The sequence below is a fragment of the Trichosurus vulpecula genome, chromosome 1 (genome assembly GCF_011100635.1).
Source record: "Trichosurus vulpecula isolate mTriVul1 chromosome 1, mTriVul1.pri, whole genome shotgun sequence".
Classification (NCBI taxonomy): domain Eukaryota; kingdom Metazoa; phylum Chordata; class Mammalia; order Diprotodontia; family Phalangeridae; genus Trichosurus; species Trichosurus vulpecula.
The window spans coordinates 1,146,801-1,156,223 of NC_050573.1; the positions used below are offsets into that span (position 1 = coordinate 1,146,801).

At 59.0% G+C, this 9,423-nt stretch overlaps 1 protein-coding gene across 2 annotated transcripts in view; it reads right to left on the reverse strand.

Annotated features, from left to right (window-relative positions):
* SPECC1L (sperm antigen with calponin homology and coiled-coil domains 1 like) overlaps positions 1–9,100 on the reverse strand; it is a 45,379-nt gene extending 36,279 nt beyond the window's left edge. The window contains exons 1-3 of one of the 2 annotated variants that reach the window (XM_036764260.1): positions 4,453–4,589; positions 3,502–3,581; positions 2,272–2,428 (exon numbers count right to left, since the gene is read on the reverse strand). In XM_036764260.1, the coding sequence (XP_036620155.1) occupies positions 2,272–2,391 (120 nt within the window). In that variant the 5' untranslated portion in view covers positions 2,392–2,428; positions 3,502–3,581; positions 4,453–4,589. Of the gene's footprint in view, positions 1–2,271; positions 2,429–3,501; positions 3,582–4,452; positions 4,590–8,889 lie in introns of those variants that run through there. The other variant, XM_036764249.1, reaches the window with a different exon arrangement.
* Between the last annotated feature and the right edge of the window lie 323 nt (positions 9,101–9,423).

Here is a 9,423-nt window from a genome sequence, read left to right on the forward strand (position 1 = left end):
ACTCCTGAGAGACAGACACATGGACCGGCCCAGAAGACAATTCTCCAAACCAGAGGCACAGACACCTTACAAGAAGGAAGGTGAATCAGTGTCCCCCACTAGCCCAGCAGTCCGCTCCCATCCCCACTGAGGGTGCCCATCACAGCCCCCTCCTACCAAACGGGAAGTGCCAGCAGCCCAGAGGCCCTGGCCGCCCAGCCCACGTCCCGTTCCAGTCACAGTCGGCTCCACAGGCCCACAGCCAGAGGGAAGGTGTCCTTGGCTCCTGGGGGGCCCCTGGAATGAGGGCCTAGTCAGGCTTCCTCCTGAAGCCTTCCCCACTAAGAGGAGCTTCTTCACTGGTCAGGGGCACCCTAAAAGGAGCTCAGGTACTAGGCCTGCCTCTGACCCTGCGGAGAACCAAGGTGCTCATGCGGCCAGACCACAGCAGAGCCACAAGGCTTCCGACCACATCCAGCGAGATAGCAAACACATGCACACACCACTCTGGGTAGAAGGAAAGAACTGGAAACAAAGCGGGCAGGGCCAAGAGGGCCTGTCCACGGGAAGGGCAGCAAGGTGGCCCCCAGCTCCTCTGTGCTGACCCAGGAGATGCACCCCGAGAGTCCTCCTGCCCAGCCGGGCATAGCCAGCAACACAGAGGTGTGAGGACCAGGTGGCTGGAGAGGCCTTGGGTGCAGGCAGGTCACAAGAACAGGGCCTCCCACCCCCCAGCTCTAGGCCACATGGCCAGGAAGGCCTGAGGAGGGGCCTGAGCCTGGATGGACACTGGACAGGGTCCCCCAGGGGCAGATCAGGCTCCAGACGGACCACACCAGAGGGCAACTAGCCCACAGGCCCACTGCTCAGATACAAGGCCAGAGCAGAGCTCAAACCAAGGGCTACCATCTGACCAGTCTGTGGGCTATCCCTGAGACTCTGAAATGACACAAGTCCCAACGCCCAAGAAAGCAGCAGCCGCAGCCATTGCCTTAGTCAGGACCAAGTCCAGAGTCAAGAGGGGGCATGGTAGAAGGGCTGCCACCCAAAGGAATCCCCTGATGGCAGCAGGGGCCATCCTCCACCCTTAGCACAGGGCTCAGCTGACAGGACGCCAGAACAAATGCTTCCTCCATTCCTTCGTAAAGGGTACATGTGGGGCCAGAGTCACTTGGGACACATGCACAGGAGGGGAACCATCTACAAGGTGACCGGAGCAAACAGAAGGCTAGAGAGGTGACCCCCCCAAGGGAGGACAAATGGCCTCCAAGGGAGAAGCCCCATCAGACAGAGGTGGCCTTGGAGTAGACCTGAGGGGAACAGGAAAGGGAGAAAAGGGGGACCCTGGAGGGGGGAAACAGACTCTGGAGCGGGGAAGGAAGACCCTGGGGAGAGGGAGAGGAGGGGGATGGGGGGGGAGAAACTGGAGGGGGGTTGGGGCCATCTCCACTGGCTGGTTCTGGGGAGTCCGAGGACAGGCTGCCTGGCCGTGGGCCCCAGCTGATGGAGCCTGGTCCTGGAGGGTGATGGAACAGGGATGTGGGGGAGGGCCTGCACAGTCCCCAACAAGCCCAGTTGAGCCAAGCAGGGGAGGGAGCAGGAGCCGGAGGCAGTCTATACCAGAAGCCCGCTGAGGACAAGCCTTGTGACTGCCAGGGAGAGGCCAGAGGGAGACAGACCTTTCTGGGCAGGATCAGGTGGGAAGGGTTTGTGTGACCCAGTGTCTGCTCAGGAGCCTGTCTGGATTTAATTTTTTTTAAAGAAACAAAGCCGTCGACCTCCAACGGCGCAGCCCCTGAAATGAGGGCCCAAGAAGCTCCGATGGAAATGCAGACAGTGCTGTGACGCTGAGGACGGGGCCTGAAAAGCTCACAGAGCCCTCCCTTCAGCCCCTCAGGGATCCAGAGACTCCTGGCTGCCCCTTGCACCCGTGTGCTCCCCTCGGCCCTCTGCCTGGAAAGGGCAGAGGTTGAACATCGGAGAGCTCCTCCCAGGCCCTGCGGACCCCTATCCCAGGCTGTAAGCCCCTCTCCAACACATCCCTACCCCCTAAGCCCAGCGCCTGGCCTGGCACACAAACACATCCACCTTACAGAGGAGGGAACTGAGACACAGAGACACACAAACACCAATAATAACAGTCAGCACTTCTACAAGAGTTTGAAGTATGTAAAGCACTTTGCAAATAGGACCTCATTTGGAAACTGAGGCAGGCAGCAACAGCGAGTGAGTGTCTGAGGACAGAAGCTGGGGCAGGACCACATCCTCCCCTCTGCTGCACACCCCCACTACCTTGGTTAACGAGGCTGTGCTGGGCTTGGGAAGCTTGCCTCCCGTCTGGCCGTCTGGCTTGCTCTTAACTGTCCCCGGCGGTTTGGGTGCTGACACCGTCGTCCTGCTCACTTTCTTCATTCTGGGCTTCCTTGGGGTAATGCATTGACAGGCAAATCTGAGGGGAGAAGCAGGAGGTCACACGGCGGCAGACGAGGGGGCCGAGGCAAGCCCCGGACAGGTGGACCAGGGAACGGACCAGGGGGTCCTGTGACCTCGGGACGGCCCCTCAGGCCAAGGCACACCCTGGACACACGGACCAGGGGACTGCCCCACGGGCTAGGGGACAGCTCCGCTAGGTGCTTCCTATGACCTTGGGAAAGGCTTCTCCCAGAAAACATGGAAGAAAACATGGGGGAATACTTCCAATATGAAACACATGTCCAGCTATTCCTCTCTGGGTGTCACTAACTAGAAATGTGGGCTCAACCCACACTCTAGACCAAAATGTACCAGACCCACCCCCCCCACAAACCCTCCCGGGCACATCTCTTCACTGCAGCCTGCCGGACACAGTGCCTGGCACCTGGGAGGTGCAGTAAACCCTTCTCTTCTGAACTCCAGGGTATCCCCAGGGAGGCCTTCCCACTCCTGGCCCTCAGCACATAGCTTGGCACATGCTAAGGGCTTTCTGCAGAGTAAGCACCTGGCACAGGCTTCTGACTCACCGACTACAAGAAAGGGTAAGTCAGGGGCAGCTAGGTGGCACAGTGAGTAGAGCACCGGCCCTGGAGTCAGGAGGATCTGAGTTCAAATCCAGCCTCAGACACTTGGCACATTTACTAGCTGTATGACCTTGGGTAAGTCACTTAACCCCAATTGCCCTGCCTTCCACCCCTCCCCCCCCAAAAAAGAAAGGGTAAGTATGCCAAGGAAACCCCAGTCTCTATTTTCAGCAGGGCCACATGCCTGACACCCCCTAGTTATCTGGCAGCCTGGGTACCTCCAGCCAGTTGGACTCTTGGGACTGGGCGTGGCAGAGGCAAGAGCCCTAACAAACAGGTGGTTCCCAGGGGCGCCCCTCTGGAGGGTCCTGCTGCATCAGACCAGGCAGTCATGGGCAGGGACACAGCCTCCATCCAACTTTCCCCTCCGGTCTGGCCTAATGAGGGCATCGCTGAGGCCCCCGGTACATCTCCAGCAGCATGTCCAACATGTTTCACATCTGAAGGTGCATGTTCTAAGGCTTACCTTACTCAGTCTGCCCAGCACGGATCCAAGTATGTTTCCAATCCCAATAGGTGGAGGCCTTTTCAGTCTGGGAAGAACTGCTTTGGACACCATAAGCCAAAGGTAGGAGAGCCAAGATGGCACCAATCTCACCTTGCAAGGACTCTCAGAGAATATGCCTGCCCCAGATGGTCCCCACGTCCCTGAGGACCTCAGGGGGTCCCCCAGCCCAAGGTGGCCCTCCCAGCCTGTGCCTAAAGATCTCAGGAACAGGGCCCACCCTGCTCTGATCAGGAAGATTCCAATGCCAGGGGGCCAAAGCTGCCCTCTCTGTGGGCAGAAAAGCATGGGCTTGGGGTGCTCTCCTCCAAGGGTACTAACCCACGAGTACTGATTAGAGCCCCCAATGTGGGCTTGCCTGGCAAGCACCTTCTGAGTGTTGGTGACAAAGAGCCTTGAAGGGGTTCTCGCTAGGCCCCAACTGGCCTCTACCTGGAGGCGGCAACAGCCCCCATCACCAGCCCTGCGAGGCCAGTGAGCCCAAGCTGGGGGCCCACGGTGCTCTTAATGCTGTTGCCGTCCCTCTGGGCAGTATCTCAGGCTAGCCTGCCTATGGCTCATCTGCCCACTCGCTGTGTCTTCCATTAGACTGGGCACTCCTTGAGGGCCTGGCACACAGTCAGCTCTTCATAAATGCTTACTGACTGAGGGGGAAGGCCTGTGGCATCCAAGAGCCACTAAACATCCAGAAGAAGATGGATGGATTTGATGCAGCCCAGCCTTGGCCATGCTCCTCAGGCTTCTCTGATGGGCCCGAAGGTGCTGCTCCTTCCTTGTGCCTGGAATGGCCACTGGTCCAGTTCCCTGCCTTGGCCCCTGGCATCCTGCCAGCAAGAGCCTGAGGCCACTTCTGACCCCAGGCCTTACTGCAGCACCTCTCCCCTAGGCTCTCCTCAGGTGTCATGCCCTTACCTGAGGGTGCTCTGCCCAAAGGAAGGTCTGTTCTGCTGGCCATAGGCGGCCTAGTTGTCTTGGGCTTCACTGGCTAGACGTCATTCTCAAAGACCAGACCTTAAACCCAATTCCCTTTGGATCTCATTGATAGGACATTGATAGGTCCTGGCCCCAGATGGCTCTGGATAAGAAAGTGAGGCTAGTGACCTTGCGCAGCCCTCCCTCACTCAAACCCAAGCCATCTACAAGTCCTGTCATCGTTCCTCTGAAAATGAAGGACAAACCAATACCCACGGGTCACCTCCCCTGGGAGCCCTGTGACACCCCTGAGATATCAACACTGCAAACCCGCAGGGTCCAAGCTGGCATCACACGTGCCCCTTCCATCAGGCCCTCCACTTGGCGGTGGCCCAGCTTCCCAACCTCTCCCCAAGTCAGCCCAGACCCATGAAGCCCGCTCAGCCCTCAGATTGTGTCACCTTCCCCTTGGCTCTGCTCCCCTGAAGGCTGGGCAGAACACCCTCCCCCAATCTAGGGGCCCACCAAAAGCTCCAGATCAGAGGACAGGCCTGGGCTGCCAAAAAAAGCCAGTTTCCAAAATGCTCATGAGCCCATGATTAGATTTCAAATACAATCAAAAAATGCAGGACCCTTTGCCAAGGTTTTCTAAAGGCCATTTCGCAAGCTGGTGGTTGTTTTTTTCCCTGCAAAGGAACCAGATGAGCTGGCGAGCGGGCTGAAAGGCCCACCATCCAGGCTCGTTCAGCGGCCACTTTTTATGTGTTTAGAAGAATCATGGACTCCCGTGGCCCATCAGAGACACGAGGCAAGGCAGGCGAGGGAGGATCGGCTTTTTTAAACCAAAATACATGGACAATAAACCGAAGATTCAAAAATACCCTTCACCTTCTGGCGAGGGCTAAGCAGAGCTGACAGGGACGGGAGCACACTGTCTGCTGCCTTTCTTTGTTCCCCCAGCCCAGCTCAGCACAGTGCCGGGTACATTGGGAGCGCCACTGCTGCCCAGCTGACTGAGTCTACACAGACAGATGGTCTACACAGGAACACCTTCCTCCGCACACAGTAGGCCCTTTCTTACCAAACACGTTCTGACCCATGAGTGGACGCACAGACCTGTTCCACTAAATCTAGGTGTACCCCTCCCCCTTTGCTCCTTCCTCACCGCAGAGAGAGACCACGCTGGTGCCCCTCACCCCACCGACCTGACTGGCCTTCCCTAGGGGCCATCTCTGCTGACCTTTGGGACAAATTCTGTTTGTGAAAGTTCTTGTTGTTCGGCTTTCTTGGGTGGACCGTACAAATGGCTTGTCTGCCCCACCCCCCGTCTCCTCATCTCATTCCGCAGGCCTCTGCCTTCGATTTAATTCACCCTTATTTTCTCAGAGAATCCCGTCAGCATGAGATTCTTCTCTAGGAATAAAAGGGTCAAGAATCACGACGGAAGTCCTGACCAAAGGGGGGATGGCCCAGAGGTTCCATCCCAGATCTCAGAACACACAGATTACAAAACAAATCCATTCTACGGAAATAAACCAGTGCAGGGTGGGGTCACCAAAATCACTGAAATCTGACCTCAACAATAAAGGCCAACCACTCGGGCCATTCAGGGGCCAGGAGCCACATGACATGTGACCACAGAGAGCTCAAGATGCCAGCCATGGGGGAAGGCTTCAGTGCTGGACAAAAACTGCTGGGAACACCACACAGCAGGTTGGTCAAAATGAAGCAAGGAGCCCCCCCACACACACCCCACCAAGAACATCCAGATAGACACTGGACCTGGGGATCAAAGGTCAGGGATGAAGTGGCCTGCCCCATCCATGGACAGGGGAACCTCAGAGGGAAAAGTCTAAGTCAAAAGGTTTTGCACAAACATATCCAACGTGGGCAAGATTGTACGGGGAACCACCAACAGGGAATCCTGGCAGTGCCTTTCGGAGAAGCAGACCCCTCCTCCTCAGGATGGCAGACACCACCTAAGGGGCTGGGGACTTTGGGGAATGTTCCCATGCCCTGGGTGCCTGGGCAGATGAGCCCACTCCCCACAAATCATAGGCCACACACACACAAACATACACAGATCACTCCCATACACACACACACACACACACACACACACACGCGCGCGCGAGAACACAGCCATAGGTGTAACAAGCCGTCCTCAATCCACGGCAGAACAAGCAGGCAGGCAGGAAGCGCTTCATGGGCCCCTCCACAATCCCCTGCACCCCACACCATCAGCCAAGAAGGGGGGAGGAGGGAGGGAGGGAGCCCCCAGGGCAGCCCCACTGCCTGCTGCCCCAGCCCATCCCCCAAGTCCCCTCCCAGACAGAAAAGGGAGGGAGGGGAGGCCCAGAACTCTCTCCTGCATGGCCCCTCTCCCACTCCTCCTTCTGCCAGCCCAGAAGGCCAGTAGTTGGCCCTGGTCCCTCCACTGACCAGGTGTACCAGGCCAGTGCAGATGGGGGGGACCCAGCCAAGACCCATCAGAGAGGGGTGGGAGGGGGATGTGGGAGGAGGCCCCCAGGAGGGGTCTGTGGGGGATCCAGTGCAGGTGGTCAGCCTTAGATCGGAGAGGGGAGAGCCCCCCACCCAGGGGGAGGTGACAACCCCCAGACCAGGGTCAGAGCCATGTGAGAAGGGGTGGGAGGCAGAAGCACAGGCCCGTGGGGGATGAGGGGGCCTCAGCACAAACCAAGAGGTGCAGACAAAGGCCCAGTTCTGGGGAGAGGTCACCCCCACCCCAAGAAGCGCTGCAGACATGATCCCCCACCCCGGGGTGGGCTTGTGGAAGGGTGAGAGGGAGAGCCATGTGGAAACTGCAGGAAAAAGCGCTTATCCCAAACTGGATCCAAGAAGGATACCACCTTCCCACCCCACAGCACCCGCCATAACTGTCCTCCAGGGCGAGGCCGTCCCCCAGGCTGCCTGATGGCCATCCTGACTTTCTGAGTGACCATTCTCCTTTTGGGTCTATCCCCTTCCTGGGCCGTCCTCACTGGTCGTCCTCAGGATCCATCCTCACTATCCATCTGTCCGTCCTTACTGTCTGCCCGTCCTCACTGCCCGTCCATCCTCACTGTCCGTCCCTGTCTTAACTGTCTGTCCATCCTCACCGTCCGTCCGTCTTCACTGTCTGTCCATCCTCACCATCTGCCCGTTCTCACTGCCCGTCCATCCTCACTGTCCGTCCCTCTGTCTTCACTGTCCATCTGTCTTCACTGTCCACCCTCACTGTCCGTCCCTCTGTCTTCACTGTCCATCCTCACTGCCCGTCCATCCTCACTATCCATCCCTCTGTCTTCACTGTCCATCTGTCTTCACTGTCCATCCTCACTGCCCATCCATCCTCACTATCCGTCCCTCTGTCTTCACTGTCCATCTGTCTTCACTGTCCATCCTCACTGTCCGTCCCTCTGTCTTCACTGTCCATCTGTCTTCACCATCCATGCTCACTGTCCGTCCCTCTGTCTTCACTGTCCCTCTGTCTTCACTGTCCATCCTCACTGTCCATCCCTCTGTCTTCACTGTCCATCTGTCTTCACTGTCCATCTGTCTTCACTGTCCATCCTCACTGTCCGTCCCTCTGTCTTCACTGTCCATCTGTCTTCACTGTCCATCCTCACTGCCCGTCCATCCTCACTGTCCGTCCCTCTGTCTTCACTGTCCATCTGTCTTCACTGTCCATCCTCACTGTCCGTCCCTCTGTCTTCACTGTCCATCTGTCTTCACTGTCCATCCTCACTGTCCGTCCCTCTGTCTTCACTGTCCATCTGTCTTCACTGTCCATCCTCACTATCCATCCCTCTGTCTTCACTGTCCATCTGTCTTCACTGTCCATCCTCACTGCCCGTCCATCCTCACTGTCCGTCCCTCTGTCTTCACTGTCCATCTGTCTTCACTGTCCATCCTCACTGTCCGTCCCTCTGTCTTCACTGTCCATCTGTCTTCACTGTCCATCCTCACTGCCCGTCCATCCACACTGTCCGTCCCTCTGTCTTCACTGTCCATCTGTCTTCACTGTCCATCCTCACTGTCCGTCCCTCTGTCTTCACTGTCCATCCTCACTGCCCATCCCGTCCTCACTGCCCTCAGGTCTGGACGCAGTGCCGGGTCCCGCGGGGCTCAGGGGGGCGGGGGGTCCTCAGCTGACCGCAAAGTGGGCCCCAGCCCCGGCTCTCCCCAGGGGGAGATCTCCCCACTCTACAGATAGAGAAACTGAGAGCCCAGAGAGCTGGGGGCGGGGAGCACTGAATGCCAAGGCCAGCCGACCCAGCCCACGGGGGTAGGGGTGGGGGGGGGCTCCAGGCCAGGGGTCTGGCAAGGCGGCGCGCGGGGTGCGCGGGCAAAGGCGCCGCGGCCGGAGAGGAGCCCCTCCCCATTCCCTCCCCCTCCCTCCCCCATGAATGCCCCCCTCCCCCCGCCCCTCCTCACCTCAGGTCGCCTCCTTCCTCTCCTCCTCCTCCAGGCCGCCGCCGCCGAGGGCGCGGTGTCGGGGCGCGGCGCGGGCGGCGGCCTCCCCTCGGACTGGACCGGAACTGGACCCCGCGACTGTGCGGGCGAAGGAGGGCTCGAGGCGAGGGGCGCGCGCGGGGCCCGCGAGGACGCCAGGGCGCAGGCGCAGGGCCCGCGGGGACGCGCCTCAGCCGGTGAAGGAGGCGCGCATGCGCAAGGTGACGCGCTAGGGCTGCCACCGCCGCACAGCTGCGCAGCTACCCAAAGCCTGAGCAGGGAGATGGCGGGGGCGCGGCCTAGTTCACGCGCATGCACCTCAGGACCTTCCGTACAGAGCCCTTCTGATACGCATGCGCCTCACCTCCCCGACCCACGTAGGGGGAGGGGCCTACTGGTATGCGTGGGGGTCTTTTGGCCTAGTTCTGGGAACCCTGCTGGCAGCTGATTATTGGAATGATTCCAGCAGATGTGGGAGCGATCCTGGGGATGACCCCGCCCCCAGGCCCCGGCCTA